Source organism: Gamsiella multidivaricata (genome assembly GCF_025024155.1).
Source record: "Gamsiella multidivaricata strain RSA 2152 chromosome Unknown BC939scaffold_23, whole genome shotgun sequence".
Classification (NCBI taxonomy): Eukaryota; Fungi; Mortierellomycota; class Mortierellomycetes; order Mortierellales; family Mortierellaceae; genus Gamsiella; species Gamsiella multidivaricata.
Genome location: NW_026251731.1, coordinates 405,491 through 430,259, shown reverse-complemented (window position 1 = coordinate 430,259; position 24,769 = coordinate 405,491). Strand labels below are relative to the sequence as shown.

The 24,769-nt window shown below is 48.8% G+C and overlaps 8 protein-coding genes across 8 annotated transcripts; 3 read left to right on the top strand and 5 right to left on the bottom strand.

The window, feature by feature from the left end:
- Positions 1–224: 224 nt before the first annotated feature.
- On the bottom strand, positions 225–2,738 carry BC939DRAFT_447812 (3-oxoacid CoA transferase 1). The gene is made up of 5 exons (XM_051555154.1): positions 2,571–2,738; positions 1,962–2,267; positions 1,639–1,810; positions 1,222–1,460; positions 225–1,121 (listed from the first exon to the last, which is right to left on the bottom strand). The coding sequence occupies exons 1-5, from the start codon at positions 2,616–2,618 to the stop codon at positions 288–290; spliced, it is 1,599 nt and encodes a 532-aa protein (XP_051413610.1). The 5' UTR covers positions 2,619–2,738; the 3' UTR covers positions 225–287.
- Positions 2,739–3,467: 729 nt separating this feature from the next.
- Positions 3,468–9,040, bottom strand: BC939DRAFT_447810 (AEX-3 domain-containing protein). Its single transcript, XM_051555153.1, has 14 exons — positions 8,398–9,040; positions 7,961–8,233; positions 7,537–7,805; positions 7,238–7,429; positions 6,793–7,157; positions 6,566–6,695; positions 6,430–6,489; positions 6,130–6,348; positions 5,525–6,043; positions 5,378–5,431; positions 4,172–5,281; positions 3,886–4,053; positions 3,687–3,753; positions 3,468–3,567 (listed from the first exon to the last, which is right to left on the bottom strand). The coding sequence occupies exons 1-14, from the start codon at positions 8,894–8,896 to the stop codon at positions 3,518–3,520; spliced, it is 3,975 nt and encodes a 1,324-aa protein (XP_051413609.1). The 5' UTR covers positions 8,897–9,040; the 3' UTR covers positions 3,468–3,517.
- A 914-nt stretch (positions 9,041–9,954) lies between these two features.
- On the top strand, positions 9,955–12,548 carry BC939DRAFT_527893 (uncharacterized protein). Its single transcript, XM_051561437.1, has 11 exons — positions 9,955–10,249; positions 10,343–10,424; positions 10,522–10,597; positions 10,699–10,741; positions 10,874–10,929; positions 11,041–11,175; positions 11,310–11,393; positions 11,481–11,600; positions 11,679–11,772; positions 11,868–12,228; positions 12,309–12,548. The coding sequence occupies exons 1-11, from the start codon at positions 10,111–10,113 to the stop codon at positions 12,487–12,489; spliced, it is 1,371 nt and encodes a 456-aa protein (XP_051413608.1). The 5' UTR covers positions 9,955–10,110; the 3' UTR covers positions 12,490–12,548.
- A 773-nt stretch (positions 12,549–13,321) lies between these two features.
- BC939DRAFT_120897 (amino acid/polyamine transporter I) lies at positions 13,322–15,779 on the top strand. Its single transcript, XM_051549990.1, has 6 exons — positions 13,322–13,531; positions 13,687–13,697; positions 13,790–14,017; positions 14,119–14,183; positions 14,303–14,684; positions 14,788–15,779. Exons 1-6 carry the CDS (start codon positions 13,469–13,471, stop codon positions 15,608–15,610), a joined length of 1,572 nt encoding a protein of 523 aa, XP_051413607.1. The 5' UTR covers positions 13,322–13,468; the 3' UTR covers positions 15,611–15,779.
- Positions 15,780–16,094: 315 nt separating this feature from the next.
- Positions 16,095–17,517, bottom strand: BC939DRAFT_491999 (uncharacterized protein; the record flags this gene model as incomplete). The annotated part of the gene is made up of 3 exons (XM_051559511.1): positions 17,339–17,517; positions 16,688–17,249; positions 16,095–16,208 (listed from the first exon to the last, which is right to left on the bottom strand). Exons 1-3 carry the CDS (start codon positions 17,353–17,355, stop codon positions 16,095–16,097), a joined length of 693 nt encoding a protein of 230 aa, XP_051413606.1. The 5' UTR covers positions 17,356–17,517.
- A 463-nt stretch (positions 17,518–17,980) lies between these two features.
- BC939DRAFT_395624 (Alpha/Beta hydrolase protein) lies at positions 17,981–19,295 on the bottom strand (the record flags this gene model as incomplete). Its single annotated transcript, XM_051552239.1, has 4 exons — positions 17,981–18,598; positions 18,721–18,837; positions 18,920–19,023; positions 19,148–19,295. 4 exons carry the CDS (start codon positions 19,293–19,295, stop codon positions 17,981–17,983), a joined length of 987 nt encoding a protein of 328 aa, XP_051413605.1.
- Positions 19,296–20,362: 1,067 nt separating this feature from the next.
- On the bottom strand, positions 20,363–22,364 carry BC939DRAFT_447799 (ribosomal protein S3Ae; the record flags this gene model as incomplete). The annotated part of the gene is made up of 5 exons (XM_051555152.1): positions 22,338–22,364; positions 21,869–21,884; positions 21,733–21,771; positions 20,907–21,201; positions 20,363–20,782 (listed from the first exon to the last, which is right to left on the bottom strand). The coding sequence occupies exons 1-5, from the start codon at positions 22,339–22,341 to the stop codon at positions 20,363–20,365; spliced, it is 774 nt and encodes a 257-aa protein (XP_051413604.1). The 5' UTR covers positions 22,342–22,364.
- Positions 22,365–22,647: 283 nt separating this feature from the next.
- Positions 22,648–23,813, top strand: BC939DRAFT_447797 (uncharacterized protein). The gene is made up of 2 exons (XM_051555151.1): positions 22,648–22,895; positions 23,008–23,813. The coding sequence occupies exons 1-2, from the start codon at positions 22,822–22,824 to the stop codon at positions 23,447–23,449; spliced, it is 516 nt and encodes a 171-aa protein (XP_051413603.1). The 5' UTR covers positions 22,648–22,821; the 3' UTR covers positions 23,450–23,813.
- Positions 23,814–24,769: the final 956 nt, after the last annotated feature.

Below are 24,769 nucleotides of genomic sequence, written 5' to 3'. Positions count from 1 at the left end.
CCAAGGCCGCCTTCGCCACTGGTCGACTGGTGTTCGAGAGAATTCGTCAGTTTTCCATGCAGTTCTGTCGCTTCGCCTCTCTCTACCTGCACAAGGGCCGTGGCGCGCCTCTTCTCTCCCTAACTGCACGTCCTCACCATTTTTCCCTACTGCATTTCTCCATTTGATTGGTGGATCCTGTTGCCCCCTCTCCTTTTGCGTTTCTTACCAACTTTTTTTTTTCTATGATTTTCCTTTTTCTGAAAAACTGCGATTTTATTTTTGGTTATCTACAAGTGGAGTGCATTTTAGTTCTGAATCAGATCCGGTGAGATCTTGAAGGAGGCCCCAGTGCCGCGCTTGACATCGTCTACAGAGACATCCTCCATCAATTCCGTCAGAACAAGGCTGCCGTCCTTGACATCGAACACACACAGGTCCGTAATAATTCTGTCCACGCAGCCAACACCAGTCAGGGGCAGCGAGCAGTCCTCCAAGATCTTGTGCTTGCCGCCCTTGGCCAAGTGCTCCATTGTGACCACGACACGGGTGCCGGGGCTGGCAACAAGATCCATGGCACCACCCATACCCTTGACCATCTTGCGGGGAATGATCCAGTTGGCGAGGTCACCCCTGGCAGAGACCTGAAGGGCTCCCAAAATGGTCAGGTCAACGTGCGATCCACGGATCATGGCGAATGAGTCATCACTCGAGAACAGCGAGGCGCCGGGCAGGAGTGTGATGGTTTCCTTGCCAGCATTGATCATATCAGGGTCCTGCTCACCAGGCTTGGGGAAGGGACCAAAGCCCAAGATACCGTTCTCGCTCTGGAGATGGACATTAACGCCCTTCTCCAGGTAGTTGGAGGCAAGCATGGGCATACCGATACCCAAGTTGACGTACATGCCGTTCTTGAACTCCTTAGCCGCACGGCGGACGATCTTTTCGCGACGGCGAGCAGCCTCGTCCTTCACGTCTGGGATAGCGGAGTCGCCAGAGACGCTGACGGGCTTATCCTGTGTCAAGGTCAGGCGCTCGATTCTCTTTTCGTAGCTCTTGCCCTGAATGATGCGCTTGACAAAGATGCCGGGCAGGTGGACGTCCTCGGGCTTCAATGAGCCGACGGGAACGATCTCTTCGACCTAACGCGTGGAATGTCAAATTGTTATAGTTAGTTCGTGTTCACCTCATGCACATCAGCAAAAACAAAATATAATCCCCAATTTTTTTTTTGCCACTCACCTCGGCGATACAGTTCTTAGAGCCCTTCGCCATAACGGGGTTGAAGTTCATGGCAGATCCCTTAAAGATCAAATTACCGTAGGCATCACCCTTCCAGGCCTTGATGAGCGAGTAGTCTCCAAGAAGGGCCTCCTCCATGATGTACTTGCGGCCATTGAACTCGCGCACCTCTCTGGGCTTGCTGCGAATAAGAGTCTTGCCGTCAGGGCTGTACTTGATCGTCAGCTCGCCGGTTTGAACTATTCAGCCAACAAAAGATACAAAAAGAGATTAGCATGCATGACAACATGCGCATAGTCCAGGCATCAAAATGACTTCCTCGTGTGAGAGGAGAAAACAGTAGGTACAAAAGGAGAGTGCTCTTTGATGTTGGGGACCAAGGAACCAATGATAAAAATGGCCGTGATATCTGCTTACCTTCAGTTCCATATGCGGTGGGGGTGTAAAAAGCGGGGATTCCAGCACCACCGGCACGGACACGCTCTGCCAAGGTGCCCTGAGGGGTCAGTTCAACCTCCAGCTCACCGGAGAGGTACTGGCGCTCAAACTCCTTGTTTTCACCCACATAACTGCTGATCATTCGCTTGATCTAAGCGGCAGTATGCCAAGAAGGAGCGACAGTAACAACACAAGTGGTGGTTAGTTAGTTTTTTTTTACACTTTAGGAGAACGCACATCCTCTCGATTTACATCTTGCATCCCTGCCCCCAAAAACAAAAATAACAAAGGGAAACACGAACCTGCTTGGTGCGCAACAACTGTCCGAGACCGAAATCATCGACACCGGCATTGTTGGAGACAACAGTGAGGTCCTTGCAGTCTGAGGAGCGCTTCTTGAGGGCTGCGATCAGGTTCTCGGGAATACCGCACAATCCGAATCCTCCGACCATCAAGGTTGATCCTGAGGGAATGTCCTTGACGGCCTCTTCTGCCGAGGGGAAGACCTTGCTCAAGTTCTCGACCTCACCATCCGCTTGCTTGAACAGAGGGCGGAATGTCGAGAATTGGCGACCAAAAGTCGTTGTGAAAGTGGCAATTGTCACTTGCTGGAGAAAAAAAAAAATATGGAACAAAAAATGAAAAGACCGTTTTAGTTTTGGAGGTCCCTGAAAGCTTGCCCTGAGCAATGAGAAAACTGATTCCTCCATGCATCTGCCTTGAACGCGAATCGCTGCTCGCCCACCACAGGCACTGCTTCTTTGTTCCTTTGGACGAGGGCAGTTGAGGATCAGACTCAACGGACGTCATTTTCTGAATGTCCAAAGTGAGCTTTCCGAAGGCATGTAGGCGCAGTTGAGCCGTGGGAACAAAAATGAAGACACACGATGCTATGACGCATGTTCCGTTACCTTGGCAGCACCACGGCGAGCCTGCTGGAGAACGATGGTCAGGGTCATGGTGCACACGGGTATGAGGGAGGGGTATGCGAGGGAAGGAATGGAGTGGGGAGGGGAGGAAGGAGAAGGAGTAGAGGGTGAAGAGAGAGAGAAAAGAAGATGCGGTCGAGTGTGGGGAAGAAGAAGTACAAATTCAGTTCCATTTATGAGCATTCACTCGTGATTCTTTCCACGCCCCCCTGTAGTAATGGTAGCACGGCTCTCATTCAGCGCCCTTTCTAAGTTTTTTTTTCTTCCGCTTTGCCCACATAAGCCCCTCAACGCTCTTTTGTGGAGATCATCGGTCCCCGGGCCTTATTACATTAAGCCCCTCGAGAACCATTACCTATGACTCCTTCGCATCGCATCTCTCCAATCATCATCCCTTTCCGGAAACACACGGCTGTCGCACTAGAAAGCGGCCGTTTTGGCGGCCTTTTTTCTTTTTGTTTCCGCGCTCTTGGCCGTTGCAGTCGCGTTAATGTTATTTTAAGTACCACGGATCTTGAAGATATTATTGGATTATCTTGGAAGTGGAGAAAGCACAAATCATGAAACCATATCCAGAGAATCATTCGTCCATGCCCGCACTACGAGCTTTCTCTTCCTCATTGTACTTCACTCGGCAGTGCACCTGCCTATGGCTCTCTCTGATACACACTCTCCAGATCCAGGGCCCTGCAATGGGTTCGAACCATCCTACAGTACATGGCTTTGGTAAATTCGCCATGCTTCCTCTGTGTGATAAACGCCAGTGCTGGGGTGCTATCCGAACTAAGGAGCCTTTCATTGATGACTTGTTTATACATCCGAATCGGTCATGTACATGTTCGCGAAACAACCAGTAGCAAGGAACCAGTTCTGCGACGACGATCCATTTATTCTTTTTTACCCATCATGGTATTTAATAAATACATATTCTAAAGATATGCTGGGTCCAACTTGGTAGGGAATCGTCGTTCATCATTATCTACAAATGCAAAGAAATGAAGGATAAGATATGTAGATATGGCTTTCGTTAGCGGGGGTTGTGCGCATTCCAGTGGGGATCCTCAAGAGTATATCGCGAAAAAAAAAAAAGGCTCTTACCATGAATTTGGATCTCGCCTGAGGGTAGAGGAGCCTTGACAGTTCCCTGAACTCCATAGCTTGGATCCTACCAAATGTAAGAGAAAACAAAAAATGTCAGTTCGTTGCGGAGTAAATTAATATCGCTACCAATGCTGTGCATCCTCATGCTGTAGAATATCCTTTTTCTTTTTCTCTTTCTTTTTCTTTTTTTCCTTACGTCCAAAAACTTTGTATCCTCCTTGCCGATCCTGAACCGGGAGCGATTAATCTTGGCCTTAATCACTTCATCGAAAAACATAATTTCTGGATCGCCGGGCGAGCGATCCATTCGATCCTGGATAAATTGGGCAAACGCCTGCGACTCTGTGAATGCAGACATAAATGGCTGTACGTAAAAAAGCATTACGGACGGAATTGAAACGATACGTGTCAGCACAGCTCCTCAACAAACAAAACGACATCTCAAAAGCGACGTTAACCCACGGTCCAAGTTTCGCACTTGCCTTCGCTTCCTTATCGACTCCTTTCATAAACGTATCCTTGTGAAAGGCCACGAAATCGCTATGTGTGCTATGTGCGCTATGTGCACTGCTGGTGGTACCCTTCCGTGGCCGCGTCGATGGTTGAGTCATGGTATTCGAACGTTGTGGAGATGTGTGCGGTTGCTGATGAAGTTGTTCCATGCTGGCCGAGGCACGGTTGGGCGGGGAAAATGAACCGGCCTTGACATTGCCATTGCTGCCTGTTCCGTTCCCATTCCGCCCTGTCCATCTCTGGAAGCTTGCCCAGGATAGTCGATCCCGGCCATCTCGCTCTACCTCACTCCCAGCGTTCGATAGCTGCTTCGCGTGGCTGTGTCTGCGAGGGCTGCGGTTTGGTGCATGGAACTGCTGTTGCTGATGATTATGCTGATGATTCGATTGGTGGTTCATGGGCACACTAGCCACGATGCCCGATCGATAGCCCTTCATAAGACCAGCCCACATCTGCAGCACGCTCCAGCAAACACCCGACTCATCGAATCCTCGAGGGACACATGGATATAGTAGCTCTTCGATACATCCCGCGTGTACATAAAGAGAACATCCTTCGCAGCGGTAGACGGCGTTCTGGGGTGCAAGACTTCTCGAACAGATCCCGCAACGACAGTTAAGAAGAGACATCGGTACTGGGGTCGACACAGACGACAATGCATGTCCTTCGATGGTTGTGGTCGGAATCTTCTCTGTGTCGTTGCCGCCGTCATCATCCGAACTCATCGCGATGGCTGTGGTTGATGCTGAAGAAGGCCCATTGATGCTGACCATTGTATTGGACGTGATAGTGGATACAGGTGACTTTGAAAGAACACTGGAGCTCGAGGAGTCGATCGAAGCAAATGACGCACGATGCCTTAGTCCCGGACCATCGTATCCAGTACCGGCGATCGAGCTCATATTCATACTGTGGCCGCTATTCTGTCGGTCGATTCCAGGATGAGCCGGTAGCATTCCTGCTGAAGATTGGTGGTTATTGGCGCCTTCATGTTTCCTGGAACCCTCAAACATGCTCGAGCGGGCCCTTGTTGGTGAGAGGACCTTGCGCGACACCGACCTAAACGATTCAGAGGCACTCTTTTGGTTGCCAAGAAAAGAAGCAGCAAGACGTCAGGCGCTGTTCTCTAGATTTCTAAAATACCTTCAAGAGTACTCTCCGCACAATTTACATACATGTTGTGAGAGGGGCGAGGTCTCTTTCATCGATTCGGCACGATTAAGTGTATCCTACGAAATCAATAAAGAGTTCGTAAATCATGGTTTCATTACGTTGATGGTACTTGGCTCTATTACTCGATCGAGCTCGTCGCCAATGCATACCTTGGTCATTGGCACATCATTCCTCTCCAACTCCTGGTTCTTATCCAGGATGCCATCTGAAGCAGACCTCGCCATACCTCCGACCACCTTTGAATATAGCGGTTGCTGAGGACTCTGTGTTACAGATTTTAGGGATAAAGTGTCTGACATTGACGCTCTGCCGCCTTCACCAGTCATTCCATTGCTGCGAGAATCCATTGAACTGCGATGATGGATTGAAGTCGAACTGCCATTTAAGACTCCATTCATAGAAACTGGTCGCGTAGGCTCGCCACGTCTGCTCCATCTCGGCGCCCGGGAAACACCACAGAACAACGTCAGTCGTGAGTGGGGGAATGCCTCCTTAACATACGCCGGTGGTCCGAGGACTAAGTTGGCGCTTGTTGCTGGGCGCTTGATGGCGGATGCTGGTGCATACTGTTCCAGCGACTGAATGAGTTTCCGTCTCTGACGAGATGGGAGTTGAACTGGCGCCAACTGAACCTCGACTGTGCCCTTGTCCAGATCAACAACGCATGCCTACATTATACCACTCCTGAATTAGTTTGCGGATCAAACTGCAATCGCACTATACTGCATGTAAACCTGTCTGCATGTTCACTTACGTCCTCCGGCGGAAAGTCGGAATCACGAGTACGGCGCTCCACTCCAATAATGTATGGTACTGGCGCCTGAAGACATGTCATGAGTGCGGAGGGAAGTATAGGAATGTAGACGCCTTGCCAGTACAGCGGGAACAAGAGGTAAAGGAAACTCTCGCTGGCTAGTGTCAACATTCCCAAGTAAGATGACAGGAATACTACCCTTCCTTCCGAGAGAATAACCTGGATAGATCAATAGGACATGGCTATTAACAACCTGGAATATAGACAAGACAGTCAAATTTCTTCTGTCGGCATCCGTACCTCCAACACAGTGACGATATCCTCTGCGGTGAGACACCTGAAAAGTGGGAAGAGCGAAAACTAGAAAAGAGAGCGGGACTGATTAGCTGCACACTCTACAAGAGGCCAGTAGAATTATCGAAATCAACTTCCTTACGTTTTTAACGATGGGTACGCTGTTTAGCGCAGGCCGCGATGCATAGATGACTCGATTGTTGATTGTAATCCCGACCTCGAGCTTTCCGAAAGGCGGCAAGTTAACCTCGTGGATCAAATTCTTGACATAGCTACAGTGATGAAGACCGTGGGAGAGCGTTAGGTAGTCTTCTCAAAGACTTTAGAATATGTCAGCATAAAAGTACCGGAATACATTATATTGTTTACCTTTCCAACCGAAGCGAGCTAACACTCAGCCCTGGATGTTCCACTCCTCCAGCACATGCGACAACAACGGCTAGAAGCCAATCGCGCAAGAGATAGTGATACGGTACGGTGCTCACGACTCCTATGCACCGAGGTATCCATGCGTCCTCAGCTTCGATGAAGAGGCCTTTCCAAGGCTTCATCTGATCATGCAGCAGGCTTAGCTTCTCCTCAGAGTCTGAAACCTCTCGCTGTAGCTGCGCTTGTCTCGCTCTTCGACCCAGTGTCCTTTCTTCTCTGAGCTGGATCTGAAGGCCTTTCAGCAGCTCTCGTTCCCGTGCGATTTTGATTTTGATGGCTCGAGCGTATTCGATCTCGCTTTCAGACTATCCAACGAGTGCAACGTAAGGATTGTTAAGCCCGCGCGAGGCTTGGTGCACATACAAGCAATTGAATAAACTCTTACCATTTTACTCCGGGTCCAGCGCTGACAAATGTTCTCAAACTGATGATGCATTCGGCGTGGTGGTCGTTCATACATTGTCACGCACATGGCGTAGGACCGCCCTCCAGTTTCTTGGGTCAGCACAAACGAATGATATGTTGTTGGCGGTTTCTCATCTGAAAATTTGAACGATAGGTCTGCTGGAAAGCAAAACTATGTGCCAAGGGCGACAAAGAAGAAGCTACGTGGTTAAGAAGAATCATGACAACCAAGGCCATTCCTGACTCTGCGCTCAAGTGCTGCCCAATTACAGTCTTTACCATGGGCAAAAATGTCGGGAATGGTTCTGCGTCTTTCCAGTTCGTCTCTGGGTACCGACAGGTGACAACCGGTGTGAACGCCCTCTCTGCAGGATGAACATTGAGCTGCTCCGGTTTGGTTTCTCGGTGGTCTGGTGGTACCGGAGGTTTTTCACCATTGACTGACAGCTTGGTCCGGTTCCTGATCATGTTTCCATTCTTTCCAACTGCAGCACCTTTAGTTTCCTGCGTGGTTGTTGTCGCTTTATCATTGTTTGCTGGTGTAGACACTGTGTTGGGCCATTGAGTTGCATAAGAGAAAGGGTGCATGATTAGCTACGTAGGATACAAGAACCTGACAAAAGCAAATATTTAGGGGTTTCTTAAAAATGGCATGGCTGCAAGAAATCCGCCCGTCGTTTGGAAGCAGGCTATGTGGTCTTACCAAGTCCATTTTGTTCTTTTTTTATTTGGTTCTCCATTGAGCGTTGTTCGATGTTCTCCTGCATTCCCTCTATACTCTTATCGTGCTCAATGCCTTCCTGCACGCATTTGTAGAGCGTTCCCGCTGATACATATCGATAGCTCGGCCTATGTTGTAGTAAGGCGCCTCCTGGATTGTTGACATTATTCAGTGTCACTGTCCGTCGAGGTGGTCCAACCATCGATGCTGTACTCAACCGCCGAGCAGGTCGTACAGAACGTACAGGCTGAGGACCTGATTGATAAGAAAAAAAAAAAAAAGAACACAGCTGCGTGTGAATAAAAAACTTGGGCAGGGTATGATTGTAGATGGAAACCCACAACTCGTTGTTGGCATCAGACGTGCACAGGGCACAATCAGTGAAAGGATAAAAAAAAAAAAAAAAAAGGGACACTTACTTCGCTGCGCCAAAGTCTCCGGTTCTTGTTGGTCAAAGACGGGTATAACTGTCATTGTTTGTGAACGTGCTCTGTTGGATGGTCTGGTAGTGGAGAAATTGGAGAGGGGCGAGGGTACTATGGTGGTGGTAGAATTCGAGGGGGACTTTGGGCTGGCAATGTTGGAGGCAGCAATTGCAGCATAAGAGAGCCGACGCTGGCCCACTGGTGTGCTGGTTAGACCTGGGCGGAGATGCCTGGGATCAATTGGTCGTGGAGGCTGTCCTGGCTGCCCTTGCTGTTGTTGTCCCTGGTGTTGCTCTGTACTTTGGCGTGGACTTGTGCTTCCTGCGTTTACTACTGCAGTCCGCGCCATATTGACGTTGTCTGCCCCTTCCTCGTCCAACTCTGTTGTAGCATCTGCTTGGTGTTCTTCATAAGTGTCTGGGGGGTATAGGCTGGTATCGTCTCTGAGGCCGACTATGAAGAAGTAGTCGGCGATACGTTTTGGCGAGTTCATTGTGCTAGTGATATTGTTGAGGTCGGGAGAGGCGAGACGGCAGTTTCGGAGATGAATAAAGAAGAGGAGGAGGAGGAGGAAGAACAGAATCGACAATGGCGTGGCAACAAAAGCCAGCAAGCAACCATGCCAGTGACGATGGGAGGCTGGGAAGGAGCGAGTTCAGGAGAATGTAACCAAACAACCCAAAAAAAAAAGAAAAGAAAAAAAAAGGGTGAATGGGATCACCATAAGGCATTCAGTGCCACGCTCATCTCTAGCACTGTTTCTCATCATTCAGGAGGGAAGCGGCCCATCCCTCATTGGCTGCTCACCCCTTCCTTCCCCCTCCTTCCTTCATCCATAGGTCCTTGCCCGAGGAGAGGGAGGAAAGAGGGAAACGGCTGGATGTTTTCAAGATAGTGCAATGCATTGGACGGGCATGGACCCGGGCATGGTATGGGTTTATGTGCCGATAGAGTTCTCGTGATGTACCATAAAATGCACGGTACGGTATATCTGCGGGAGGGGCTGTTCCAACGCAATGGGTTTAGCAAATAAGGACAAAGCTGCTTGACTACATCCACAGCTCCTTATTTCCTCCCTATTGCTACTCTGGTGGAGCTGAGAGTGAGCAAGGCACGACGCGTCGCGTTGCATAGCATAGCGCTGTTTTCTTTCGCGTCAGACTGAAACACATCCAGTCATTTTAACGAAGCACTCCCACGTCTATCTTGATGACGACAATAAGATACCCTTTAATCACTACACATTTCCAAGCGTCCTCTATATACAAAAGCAATCCGCTCGTCCATAACCGTCGGTGGTCTAAGAAAGCCTAGAAAAAAGAACTCCTTTTGTTCTGTTCAGGAGTCCTTTGTATTTTTGAATTGTGAATGAGCCCCCCCATGCTCTCAAAAACAGTGTCAACTGACAGTTGCGGACCGATTAAGAAGATCGACCGCCTTGTCCCCATTTCCCATCAGAGAGCCGTTCCTCAACAAACTATACGCGTCGGACACCAGAATCAGAAAAAGAAGCTTGGATGTTGAGCATCCCCCTGCTGTCCGTGTTTTGCCACCACGCCTGACTGTTGTCCTGTACCACATTGTTCAACCAAGGAGCCCTTTTTTAACTCTTCGATAGTCATCCATACTCACTGTGATGATTGTCGCTCATGTTTTCGTCCACGAGCCGCAGCCTTATTTTTTTTGATAAATATCGAGATCTGATTCATGCTCCACCTCCCCCAATCCAGCATATCACTCCATCCTCGTCTCCTTTCATATCAAGAACGCCTTCCTATTTCATCCCTCCAAACCAACATCGCAATGGGCTTGTTTACAAGAGAAACCATTATTACCAGTTACATAGGTACATTCAGGTCCATTTGATTTCGGTTGCAACGACAGTCATCTGTTAATTTCAGGTCCTGACAACAGTGTGTATCATTATTTCATGCCTTAGAAATCATCACCAACTTGAAGGTGATAAGCAATTGGCAAACCGTTGTGAACCTTTGTGCGGAAGTCAACTCTGTCGAAGACGGGTAATATAAAATACTTGAAAAATATTTATTAGAGACGAGCTGCGTCCATGGAAGCGACGATCTGAACGGCTGTACCTTATTCGATTGCCTACGATAGTCCCAGAGAAGCTGCAAGGGCCTTGCGAAAGAAGCTGCGCCTGGGAACCCCCCAGCAGCAAATGAATGCGATCACTGTAAGGCCGAGGAGGTGTTTAATCATTTAGAGTTGGAGCTGCATGCTTCCCCCATGCAGTATTAAGTTACTTATGATTTTCTGCGTCCATTTCCTTTACAGATCAATCAGGCTCTAATTGACTGCTGCGGGTCCAGATACAAAGGTATAAAGTCAAAAATAAACGATCGAAACGACGTCCTGCCTCCAGTTTCTTTGCAGACATTAACCCAAGCATATATACATACATGCATCCATTGAACCGTCCATCCTGGTGTGTTTGCACGGCATCCCGTAGCTCAACTTGCCACCGCCAAGTTTGCGGAGGAAATCAGCCATGTCCTCCTATCACATGTAAGATGATCAACAAACGCTGGACATAACCATTTATGAACAACCTTTTATAATACCTGCAATCGAAGGGCTAACCTGGACCGTAAACGTCCACGACCGTCTCCTTTGTAGAGGACGGATCACCCGGTAAAGGCCCGCTTAATGGAAAGGCTCGCAATCTGGGCCATTGCGTTTTCTCAAGATCCGAGTCTGACTGTAATTCCCGACCTCTACCGCCGCATGCTCGAAGCTGGCGTGCTTCATAACGTATGTCTTAATCAACACACTTGACGATTTTAATCGGCCTAGGAGAAAGCGTGTTTTGATGATCGAGCACTCACTACCTCTCTCTTTTTTTTTTTGTTTTTTTTTTGCACCCTCGATCGTTTCATGCCTACCAGATCAACCCGGTAGTACATTCCCCATCACCTGTCGCAGCGAGGGCAGCCGCACCGCATCCACCCCCAGTCCTTACGGCAAAAGAGGTACAAGAACATTGCATTGATACCACTTAATTCGGCAAAGCGAAGAACCCTGTTTGCATCATTAACAACCATACACTATGATGATAGAAAATGATGCAGATATTTCAGGATATTGGTCTGGCAAACAACATTGCCCATATGCTGGTCGAGGCTGTCTCATTTGCGGATCCTGAGCTCGAGGCCATTGAGGAAAACGAGCTGATCTTGGTACGGATTCATTTTTCAGTATACCGCAAGATACGAATCTCGCCCGCATTACTAAACCTATGCGATATCACTTTCTAGGAGTTCCACTCAAAGTGCATTACGCTGCACCGCGGAATCCAAATATACCTGACCGAAGTTACCGAGGCACCCATTCCCAATGAAAAATGCCTTAGTAAGTATCACAAAGTACACTAAAGTTGAGAATCTCCGAATGAGCTCTCGTCTCACAGCTTTGCCTTGTTTCGTACTATGACACCAATTCTATAGCTTCTCTCTTGGCCTGCAACGAGGAGTTGGTTATGGCGTTTACTGCCTACGATAATATGATAGAGCGCTGCAGATCGACCAGGACAGTCAGAGCAAACCAGTCCATAGATGTTACTGCAGCTCAGCAGGCTTCAGGTCTACAGCATATACACAACAAGACCTCCGACATGTTAATTCAACGTCCCATTGCTATTGACGAAGGATCTGGAGTCGGCTCTGGATACACGTTGATGGACTCTATCAACAGCAAGAGCAAGGGTGTTTCGCAATCACCCAAGTTGGAGTCTTATGCGGGCCCATTTGCCAATGATCTCTACCGGATTTCTGAACCTGGAGATGTCTCCACAGCAATCAGGAATGGGTAAGGACCTCGTAAAAACTTTATTAATGCGGTTGATATGATCCGAGATATCACGTCTAACAAGTACTTCAATATCATAGAAAGCGGCCGGACACCCACCAGGAGGCGCTGAGTAGCTCCGAAAAGGATGCGTTTTCTGAGCAGGAGCGGGAGTTGATTCAGTTAATCAAGGATCAGTCGTTGCAGGATATAGGCCGTATCGGATCTTCTTCGTCTTCAGCCGCTGCTCCCTCAACAACACCAGTTTCTCCAGTGAAATAGCTTTCGCCTGAACTTCTTGTCCAACAGTTCTGTTACCAGGTCAATAGTACTAAACACCAACATCATCATATAAATAAAAAGTCCAATTATGATTGTTCCGAACGATTGCTTCTTCTTGTGTTTGGTGAAATGCAGTGTCCATAATCAGCTCAGCCGCATAGGGGTCGCATCTGCACCACTCTGGGTTCCTCCCCGATGATCTTCACACAAGGCGACTTGAATGTTCAAGACGACGAAGAAAGGGCCTTGGAGGGAGTGCAGTCCATTACCCCAACGAACGTAAAGTGTCGCTACTCTAAAGCCATTTCAAATTCCGATGATTCGCTCCCCCCAGAGTTGATCGCACGCACCAAGTACATAGAGATCTTGTATGTATTTGTGTATGTACGCCTTGGAGGAGTGCTAGCCTATTCTTGACCCTGGAGCATGCATAGATGTGGCTGCATGGATGGCTGCTTTTTGTATGTGCTGGAGTGGCACCAAACAATGCAGAATGTCGCGTGGACTTTGTCGTTGGGCTGCGTTCTGTTTGTGCGCTGTCTGTGTTTGTGTTTATGTTTGTGTTTTGATGCTCCCTCGACACATGAAGACCCAGCTTAGGCTGGGAGATTGCAAGAGCCAATAGAGATACGTGCCTGGTTCCAAAGCTTAAAAAAAAAGTTCGCTTGGAGCGTTGCCTACACATGTGCTTGTGGCGCTGGAGGAAGAGGACCGCCTCGCTGTCGGAGCATTGCTTACACAGGGGAATAGCGGGCTAGGCTAACACCGTGGCTCAAGGTTAGACTTCTTTGCGGGATGCTTGTACTCGGATGTTTCCTGAGCTTGTCCCGGCCCATCCTGGGCCAATAGCCTACTTATAAAGCCGGATCCCATCCACGCCCGTAGTCCTCTTTTCTCTCTGCTCCTGCTCCTGCTCCCCCTGCTCGTCCGTTCTTCTTACAGCACCCACCCTTCCCCTATCCACACATATCCGCCAGCCATGGACAACAGCGAAAAGGGTCACCCTGCCGACTTTAACGAGGACGAGGCTCGTCTTGCCGGGGTAATGAGACCGGATTCAAACCATCCTTCATCTCATGATCGTCGCTCTGAAGTACTCATTCCATTCAGCTTGACCTATGAAGAAAAGAAAGCTCACCGTATTTTTGTTTTTTTCTTCTTTTTTTTTTTTTTTTTTTCAAATAGCTGGGCTACAAGCAAAACATGAAGTAGGTTATTATTTTTTTATTTACAGTGTACCTGTTGCGCTTCACCGAGTACCAAAATGCTAACGATCGATCCCTTTTTCTTTACTCAAAAGGCGCCAGTTCACTGGTCTTCAGAACTTTGGTTTCACCCTGACCAATGCCTCGGTCCTGATCGGTATTGTTCCCCTGTTCGGGTTCGGTATGATCACTGGAGGTCCCGTCGTCGCTGTCTGGGGTTGGCTCCTTGTCGCCTTCTTTGTTATGTTTATCGGTTTGGGCATGGCTGAGATTTGCAGTACCTTCCCAACTGCCGGTGGTCTGTACTTCTGGACTGCAAAGTTGTAAGTACCGTGGAGAATCGAGTGTTCTACAATGCAGGAATGTTGCTCAAGAATGACCGCCATCTAACGTAAGAAATACAATGGTCTTGTTTTCTCTGCAGAGGAGGCCCAAAGTGGGGACCCATGTTCTCTTGGTATGAAGCTTGGTTCAACATTCTCGGACAGGGTAAGCACCTACATCATGCATGCATTAGATTTGCCTTTTTGCCGTAATCGCTCCAGCTTTGTGTAATCAATTTTTTACTAACCTTGGCCCATTTCCTTTGCGCGGCGAACTGAAAATAGTTGCTGGATGTTCCGGATCCGTCCTTGCTGCTGCCACGTTCATGAATACCCTGATCGCTGTCTGGCAACCGGAATATGAGCCCTCGGGCAAGAAGAACTTTTACATCATGGCGGCTCTGATGATTCTCGCTGGAATCATCAACACTGCAGGCGGTCGCGCTTTGAAGGTCGCTTCGTTGGTCTCGGTCGGTGTGCACATCTTCGGCACCATTGCTATCATCGTTGTCGTCCTCGTCGGTGCTCCTCAGCTCCAGTCTCCAAAGTTTGTCTTCACAGAGTTCAGGGATTTGACTGGATACACAACGTCCTCAAACGCTTCGCCTGTCTTTGTCTTCCTGCTTGGTCTCTTGCAGTCGCAGTGGTCGATGCTCGGCTATGATGCGTAAGTCTTGCGATGCTTGATGTTTGCCATGGCTTGCGACAATTCAATTATCATTCAATTCTCTGACATCTCCATCCAATTTCTCACCCTTGAACTTGCACAGCTCCGCGCATATGTCTGAAGAGACCCACAAGTCATACGTTAATGGGCCCCGTGGAATCTTGATGTCCATTTTGGCTTCGTTCCTCATCGGCCTTGGTCTGGCCTTGGCCCTCAGTTTCGGTATCCAGGATTACGACAACACTGTTGCCAGCGCATTCGGTGCTGCTCCCCAGATCTTCCTCGACTGCGCTGGAAAGACTGGTGGCAGTATTCTCATCTTCCTCATTGTCTTTGCTGGATTCCTTTGCGGTGTGGCCACTGTTGCTTCCAACTCCCGCATGCTCTACGCCTTTTCTCGCGATGGCGGTCTTCCCTTCTCACCCTTCTGGACTGTGCTCAACAAGCGCACGCAGATGCCCTTGCGCCTTGTCTGGCTCTCGGTCGTGGTCGTCATTATTCTTGCTCTGCCATCATTGGGTTCGACTGCCACCCTCAGCGCTATTTCTGGAATCTCTATCATTGGTTTCACTACTTCATACGCGATCCCTATCTTGCTCCGCATCACAGTCGGATCGTCGACCTTTGTTCAGCGTGAATTCAACCTCGGGCGGTACTCCAAGCCTATCGGCTGGGTTGCCGTCATCTGGACAGCCTTCATCTTCGTCATCTTCAACTTGCCCCAGAGCTGGCCCGTTAGCAATGTTGATACCTTCAACTTTACGCCAGCCGCTGTCGGATTCCTCTTGGTCTTCACGACTTTGTCCTGGTCTTTCTCTGCCCGCAAGTGGTTCAAGGGACCCATCTCTGAGATCGCCCTCCAGGAATTGGATGGCATTATTCCAGTCCATGACGGGAAGGAGGAGGTTTTCGAAGAGACAAAGTAAACGAAAAAAGGCATACCCTCTCCTGCATTTTGCATCCTGTCATCTAGTTAGCTATTCCCCAACTTAATCATTGTAAAGTATCTCAACATACCCCCCCCCATCGCTGCTCTTCCTTGACCCATCTGTATTCAACATACCGCTAATAAAGCAGACGAAAATATTTCTCGGAACTATGCATTCCATTTCTTTTATGTCTATGAAGCTCAAAGGGATTTTCGGTATCAAGCGCAGTTTAAGGCAAAGTGCGGAGAATTAGCAGACCTTTGACTCTTGGCTGAGCCAGCTGTTTTCTCATTTGTTCAATCTCTAGCATATGCTGCTGCATAGTAGCGGCATCGCCCCCCACTTCGGCTTCATCCCTCGATCGTGGACGGCCCGAAGCCCTAGCTCGTCCTTTGAAGAAAAAACATCTGTATTTTCAAAGCCGATCTTTTTTCGGTACATTCGAGGTTCCTGTCGCTATTTCTGCGCCTCGCTAAAGCGTTCACAATCCTCGATCAGCTAGCTCATTGTCATCAGTATTATCCTTGTCTCTAAAGCGATACTTCTTGCGAGGGTTTTTAGCGGTGAAGTAGATCTCTTTGGAGGAACTAGGTATCTATCTACAATTGGCATGAAGTACTTTACTAATACATTGGCTCTACGTAGAGTCACTGTTTCAAGGTCTATTGTCTATCGGCCCTTGCATTCCAAACACCTGTTCGTGTTAATACGCCAGGAAAATCCTCGTTCAAAAGATGTATCGTATTTATGTTCTCCCACATGCGAAAAAGAAGAAGAACGTAGTGATGGATACTAGCGAAAATTGCGGATCGGAGAATGCGAAAAAAGTAGTGCAATCACTCCAGCTTCCTCGTCCGGTCCTCCCCCCGCCCCTTCTCCTACTACTGCCCCGCCATAACTGCAATGGCTGCTTTTTTCCACTGCCGCTTCAACTGCTGCTGCTTCTGCTCCGACGATTTCACCTTTCTCTCTTGTCGCCTCTGCTGCCGCCCGTGCCTTCGTTGCAGCTGCGTCCGCTTTCACTATCTTTTCCTTCGCATTTTGTACGGCGTCGTCAGATTCCTCCATCATTACCCGTAGGCATCGCTCTTCGGACCGTATATTCTCTGCTGCCTCCTCTAATTCTTCCACCCGTTCCTCTACCGCCAGTGCCGCTTCATCAACAGTATATGCTGCTCTGGAAATTCTCCTTGCATCACCTCTTGCCCAATCTGCTGCCTCCTGTACTGCCACTGCCTCTTCATCTGCTGCTTCCGCTGCTGAAGTAGCTACCTCTATCGCTTCCTCTGCGTCCATCACGGCCGCTATCGCGCTCTCTATCACTTTTCCAGCTGCATGTATAGCTTCCTGTGCTACAGTAGGCTGCTGGTTTTGAAGAAGTCGTGATAGGGTTGCTTGTCCTGTTTCGACTGCTTCATCGGCTCGTGCCGTCACAGCGGCAGCGTCAGATGCCGCGCGCCTTGCATCTTCTGCTGCGGCGCATGTTGACCCCACCTCGTCCTCAGCTTCGTCGGCTACCGAATCGACGCTTGATGCTACTGCCTGTCCGCCCTCCACAGTGTTTCTCACTTCTGCTGCGGCTTCCAACGCTGCTTGTACTATGTCTAGCTGCTCTTGACGCCGAAGGTCCTGGGAACTATATTTGGAGGAGTTTAGTCACCCAGAGTTTTAACGAGATGCACTGCAGTAATGAGCGCGGTGGAATCGGCGTCGAGAGGTCCTTACCTCGTACCGGAACTCATAGTTGTAATGTCCTTGTGTTGCTATGTTTGTTTGTCCACGGCTGTGGGTAGGTAAAAGTAAAAGGAAGTAAAAGAAGAAAGTGAAGAGATAAAGTGAGAAAAACAACGTGAAGGGTGGATGTGAAAGAAGGAAACAAGGAAAAGGAGCAATGGAAAGAACTGGGGAAAGAAGTGAAGAAGCAGATTTATGGTCCTGATAGTCATAGGTGGGGCGTCCATGCACAGCACAGCACCATAAATGCACGGATTTCATTGGCCGGTGTTCAGCAGTTTACCATCATGATCGTCACAAACCTGCTCATGCTTTATCCAGAATGGATCATACCCTGCTGCCCTTTCCATCACCATTTGACGCTTCTCATACGAGTCCATGGCGTGCTAGACTAGGCTTACTACAGATCCCACGCAACGGCCATTCTCTAGAGTGCTGTTCTGGTGCCTATGATCCACTAAATAAGTAGCTGCCCTAACTCCTATTTTCTAGCTTGCTTACTCCGCGAAGTTGTGCATTGTGGAAAGGATGCGTACTTTATTGCTTCTGGACAGGGAATTACAGATATATTGCATTATTAGATGTGTACCGAGAAGAAGAAAAAAAAACAGACCCGAGTGCTTCACATCACCCTTACGCAACCACTACTGTCTCCGCGGCCTCAGCGACAGGGACAGCCTCAGGCGCAGCAATAACAGTCTCCGCGACAGGCTGCTTAGGCAAATGAGCACGGATCCATTGGATATAGTAATCAATCACGACCTTGCGATCATCCTCGGGCTCATTGTGGAGCTCATGATAATGATCCGAATAGACCTTGTATTCCTTGTCCTTGACTTGGATCTTGTCAAAGAAGGCCTTGCTCGCGTCCTGATCCGTCAATCCATCCGCAGTTCCATGGCAGATCAACAGTGGGACATCAGCGCAGATTTCCTGGTAACGGGTCGTGAGCAACAACTTTCCGTTCGACAACATGTCAAACAATCCCTTGGTGGTGCCGTAACCGTGAACGAGAGGGTCGTCGTTGTATTTTGTGACCTCCTTGGGGTCACGCGAGATGTACTTTGAGGAGAGGTTGATGGGAATCCTGAGCGAGGGCATGATCTTGGAGACAGCACCTGCGAAGGACACGGTCAGGCTGTTAGGACGAGTCGGCGCTGAGGCGAGGACGAGGGGTGCAGAGGCGATGAGGCCTGAGAGCTTTGTGCGCAAGGGTCCGATGCAATCGTAGTTGAGAACCAGGCTTCCTCCCTGTGTTCAATCAAACATGCAAAAAATAAAATAAAAAAGTGCACGGTGTATTAGGTCCAGACTAACATCCATTTATAATCTCCGAGGATATCCCAAACGATCGAGCTGGTTCATCAACTTACATAAGAATGGCCCATAAGGAATAAAGGAATACCTTCGATCTCACCGCGCTTCAATGCAGCGGTGATGTCGGGGATGGCCTTGGCATATCCTCCAGTGCGTCCCAAGGTCTTTGTCTTCTTGCCTATGCGGGGGGATATGTCAAACCGTGTTAGAATGCCCTTCTTTTTTTTTTTTCTCATCGTCGTTCTCATATCTCACAGCCCTCCAGCAACACTCCTCACCTGTTTGACCGAATCCACGCTGGTCGAATCCAGAGACCTGGAAGTTAGCCTTGCTGAACTCTTCGAAAACGTGATCGTAACCTAACATCGAAAAGGTTTCGAAAGCGACTTAGCCCAGTAAACAAGCAAGCAAACATGCACTGCACGCGTTCACGAACTGGGAAGTTGCCCTGTGGTGGGATCCTTGTGAGAAGTGTCGACTTACGAACGATATGCTCTCCGAGCCCGTGAACAAAGACGATGGATGCCACGGGAGTACCGACAGCGTACCATGTCTTTGTGAAGATCTCGTGGCCATCCTCGGATTTAATCCACTCCTCCTTGGTTCTTGGTTTCTCTTGCGTGGCGGCCATAGTTGTCTGATCAAGCGTAACGGGTGCAGTGATGAGATGAGATGAGAATGGAAATGAGAATGAGATGCGGGGGTTGAATGAGTTTAAGGAGCAAAAGAAATATGAAAGCAGGTGTTTTTGCAACAGGTATAAATATGGCCGCGGCCATCCACGAGGCCGAGGAGCGGTTGGGCCATTCTCCTCAGCAATTGCTCCCTCTAAGGGACACACACACATGCAATATTTCTTCTACGCACCATACAAATAACATCGAACGACATTGGGCTCTCGTTCCTCCTACAGCTCTGTCATATGCAGATGCAATCTGTGTGTCCGTGTTCTCTACGTCGTTGTCGATGAACGACTTTAGGAACCGTCGAAAAGGCACACAGAGTCTACCTCCATTGATGCCAGGTTTGTATACCGCGTTATGACCTAGGGTTCACGCCTGTTCAAGGGCTATTCATAAGCGCAAAATCAACTACAGCCGTTTGTGCTTTTTAGCATTGTCTCGACAACGATCGGGTACTGGCCTATTGTCCTTTCGCATATGATAATTTGTGCCACTGGGCTTACTTTCAATGCAAAAAAAAAAAAAGAAAAAAGAACGTTGTCATTAATGGCTTCACATTTGTGCATTATTTCTTGGTTTGTACCCCACGACAACAGAGAATAAAGTACATTTGTACTTGTGAGCATATGCCCCCCATGGGTCCCGGTACCCCGCCACAGCGCATGCATTGACCGTTCTCTTATCTTTAGCATGTGGAGGTTGAAAAGACGCTTTGCAACACAAACAGAGCGGTCTTCCGGACAATTCGCTGCTGAGTCCATCTGGGGCAAATGCGGTCGAAAAATGGGGTCTTCAAATAAAATCCGCAAACAATTCATGTGCCTGAAATGCTTGACTGTTTGGCGCGAAATCCTTGCCCCCTGCCACGATAGCGGTTGTCATCTTCGTCGTTCCCATCGCCCATAGGTAGTCATTCCAGAGTCAACATGCAAAACAACAAAACAAAATGGCCGTTATCTAAAAAGATAACAAGTGTTTTATTTCAGAGCGTTCAAAGTGAGGGGTAGGAATGGCTTTAAACCTCAGCGAGGACCTCGGGCTCCTTGAAGTCCTTGCGGTCGACCTTGGCGCCAGTCTCGTTGTCAGCACCAGAGTGGAGCTCGAGAAGCTTGCCGAGATCGAACTTGGGGGCCTTGAGGATCTTGACCTTGCGAATGAAAACATCACGGAGGGGGTAGATCGACTTGCACGACTTCTCAATCTCGTTACCGATGACCTCGGGGATGAACTTGTGGACGAGCTCCTTCAAGTCGCACGAGGTAGCCTGGGCAATCATGATCTCGAACATCTTCTTGCGGATCTGACGGATCTGGGCAGACTGAGCGTAGGTGGTCTTCTTGACCTGGTTCATACCCTTCTTGGTGAAGGCAACAGCGAAGAGGCGGAGCAAGTAACCATCGGTGGTCTTGACATCAACGTGAGCCTCGATGATGGACTATTTTGTCGCAATAAAGCAAATAACACAATATCAGTAATTGCAATTGAAAAGCGCGGACAACTGTTCCAGTCTATAGAGATCCTTGTAATCCAAAGAAATGAATGTGGTGTGTTTGTCGTACCTGCCACTTGCGGACCATGGAGCGGAGCTTGTCCGAGGTCATGTCCATGCCGTGGAAGTTGGTGAGGCAGTTCTTGCCCTGGACCTCATCAACTCTCAGCTTGACCTTGCGGAAAGAGTACTCCTCGTTCTTGTTCAAATCAGCGAGGGAGATCTCGAGGACGCGGCCCTTCAAGGCGTCGTTAGCGTTCTTCATACCCTGGGTGCGGTTGACGAGGGTCTTGCCGACGTTGCGAACATCGAAGGTGGAAGGAGCCTTGATATCATACCAATCCTTACGGGTGAAGGGGTCGACACTAATTATCACGAACACAAAAAACGGGCAAGGATAATATCAGCACCATGCCCATCACGACTTCCGTGTTGATAGAGATAGAATCCGATATTGTTTTTGGACTTTCGCGAAGCTGCGATGTAATTGCTGTTATGGCGATATGATAATCGTTGTTCCACTAGGGTTGGAGATCTGTCCTTGGTGTATAGACACATGTTGCATTATAGTATAGGCTCAGTCCTTCGAAAGGAATTCCGCCTACAGGTGATTGAAGCTGAAGAGGGGCGTAGTCTTCACAGGCGGTTATGAGCAGTCTCGGGGTCGTGTAGAGCGATGTCTATCAAACGAGCCATACTGAAAGCTCATTCCTTTCGCAAAGTTGCCGCTGTTGTTGAGCATACTGATGCGGTACACTAGGTAAGCTGATCCGTCCATAACATGCAGTCCCTGATCGCTAATCGTTTCTCCATCCTGATCGAGCTGCTTTCCTGTGCTTCCTTGGTTCTGTCCATATTGAGATGTTCACAGCAGATGCCCTGGAACGATACTTTACACCTTCTTCTTGAGACCCTTCTTGCCTTTCGAGAGACGCCTAAAAGTGAAGAGGACGTCTATGTCAATACACAAACCAGATGGTATTATAGTATTACCGAGCGATAGAAAACCAAAGCTGCCATAAAATCCCTTACTTATTCTTTCCAACGGCTGTTGTTGTTGTTCATAGCGGCAGTTCCAAGAGTTGATCGGTTTGCAGCAGTTGTTGTTTGTGATCCAGTCAAAATTTTTTTCCCAGTAGTCCGGAAGCAATAGATCCGCGTGAAAGAGTCGATTCCAAGTGCGAACGAGCAAAGGTTGGATGATGTCAGATTCGGCATGATGAACATCAAGTTTCGTTGTTCCAGTGCCAAGTCGTGAAAAAAAAAAAAAAAAAAAAAGTTGCGATCGAGTTCAAGATCCCGCAGAGATTTGTTGATTCCAGATATCAAAGGCAGTTTAGAGTCGAAAGTGGTCGATGGGTGCGATTTAATGAGCGGCAGCATAAAGCGATAGTATATAGATTGGTGGATAGATGAATAGATGGCAATCGATAGTTAGCTATCATGTCTCCTTGCGATCGATGGATGCACAACAATCCAACGCAATAGTCAATCACAGTACCCATAATGAAGTTGAATAGTAAAAAGAGAGGGTTCAACCAGTCGTGGGGGGTACAGTGCTCATATGCCGCGGTCGTGCAACGGGAAGGACACAGCACATGCGATGCAGACTCCCTCCAGTGGCTTGTCTTACCAATACCTAATCGATATTAATCTTGTGAGCAGCTCAACTCTGGTATGGCAAAGCAGTTGCAGGGGCTATTTTGGGACGCGACCAGTTGCTGGTATTTTGACCTTCAACGTTCCAGCTGTCCCTATATGGCCCCGATGTGCCTGCAGCCTGGGCCGTAAGCAGTTGGAGCCAAAGCTTTGTCTCCGTTCGATGCTTATAATCTCTGCAGTGTTACTGCCTGTCTTTTCCTCTTTTCTCCTCTTCTTTTTCTTCTCGAATCTCGACCCTTCCCAATCCCTATCCCAGCATCCCTGCAAAGAAAAAATCCTCCTGCCCTTTAACCTACACCCTCACTCACTCGTAAACATCCACCATGAAGTTCATCTCTGCCCTTGCCGTTGCCGCGACCGCCATCGCTGTCTCCAGCGCCCAGTCTATCCAGATCAGGTAGGGATTTTACATTCGCATTTCATAAAAGTAAATGCGTTCAGCACTTGTCTCAAACGGTCGAGCAAAGCATAGTAATCGCTTTATGTCTTCATGTTTCTCTCGACTATAGCAATCCCATTACCGGAAGCCAGTGGACTGCCGGTAACACAGAGTTCCTCCAGTGGAGTGGCAACTGCGCTAGTATGGGCAACTCGTCGCACGCTGTGCCCGTCGAGCTCGTCGATGGTCCTTCGACTGCTGTTCGCTTCGTTGCTGCACTTGGCACCATTGACTGCTCAGGCAACACCACCAGAGCCAACATCGCTGTGCCCACCACCGTCAGCTCCGGTGTTTACTCCATCCGTGTTGTCACCACCCCTCAGACCTCGTACAGCACCACCTTCCAGATCAACAACCCCACCTCTGCCCCTGCTTCCACCACCGCTGCTCCCCCAGCGGCCACCACCTCCCCAGCGGCTGCCGACAAGCCCAGCTCTGCGTCGTCGCTCCTTGCTGGCTCGCTTTTTGCCTTGACCGGTGCTGCTGCCGCCGCTCTCCAGTTTGCTCTTTAAGCGCAGACAGACTTCAGGCACTCTTCTATTTGTTTACAACATCCGACCACCTACAACCCTCTATTCGATTTTCATGATCTAATATAACCTGCTCTCAACAAAAAAGATAGTATTGGTTCGCTCTCATAAATATAGACCTGAGATGCAGCTCTCTGCAAATTAAAAAAATAGAGACATAGGAACAAACTCTTCTTTGTTGTGAATACCACCTTTCTCTGCATCAACGCAATATAACTGAACGTCCCGGCGGAAGAAGGAAGAAGCGGTTGTTGTCAATGCCACCATGGGTTGTTCATCATTTTATACGGGACCAGATATCGCCAGAGACCTGTGAAGGAGCTGTCGTATTAAACGCTGCATGCACTATTGAAATGTCAGAAACATAAATGGTGAGCGTTCCCTGTAGCACGACTTTTCATTCTACGCACGGTAGTACCAAACGTCTCAGTTGCAGACCTTTATGGGACATCAATGAGGTACCGGGATGCAATTGGACTACCGAGATCCTCTGTTGATTCAGTGATGGATCTCGGCTTAGATACAATCGTTCAAATGCTCAGGGTGCGATTCATGCATCGCCTTTCTCGTCTGTACCATCTCAGCTCACGAGAGAAATATCAACAGGTGCAAAATGTCGAGACCCCTTTTCTGTTTCGATCGGCCAACGCGCATCACCCCTCGTTGCTCCCCTCTGTTTTTTTTTCCTCCGACGCGTCTGGGAGCTATATCGATGTTTGGCCGCCGCTCATTGTGGTTGCCAACGGACCCTGAACAGTGTTGCTCTGGCCCCTGCCACTTTGGCTCCCTTTTTTTAACTGGTTCATCCCAAAGGGCAAGGGGCTAGTGGCGATATCACTCTACGAAACCTCTTGAAGGGCCCTTGACGGCTTCACAGGATGGTTGAGCTGAAGACGTGCTCGCGTTGCTTTCCTGGCTGATGAAAGCGAGGAGATGGTCCTAATTGTGAAATGGTCAGGATTATGTATCCATCCCTCGTTCCAGCTTACTGGAGAAATGCATGCGGGTTTAGAGCGTTGAAGATGAGTTGCTAATAAATGGGCTTGCTGTTGTCGTCGTGTGTGTGTGTGTGATTGCCTGTGAATAGGGAAGAGGGTGTTGTTATCCACCAATCACGAATTAACGACTGGTTCGGGCACCATGTTTCATTTTCTCTGCAACACCACGGCCCACCAGCACCTGCACCTGCACCAGCTTATGGCTCACTTTCTTTCGTGCGATGTCTGCTCCGCATCCCCCATTTTCGAGCAATTGTCCAACTCGCCCTGGTACTCTGTCCCTTCCCCTTCCTCCCGTTCATAT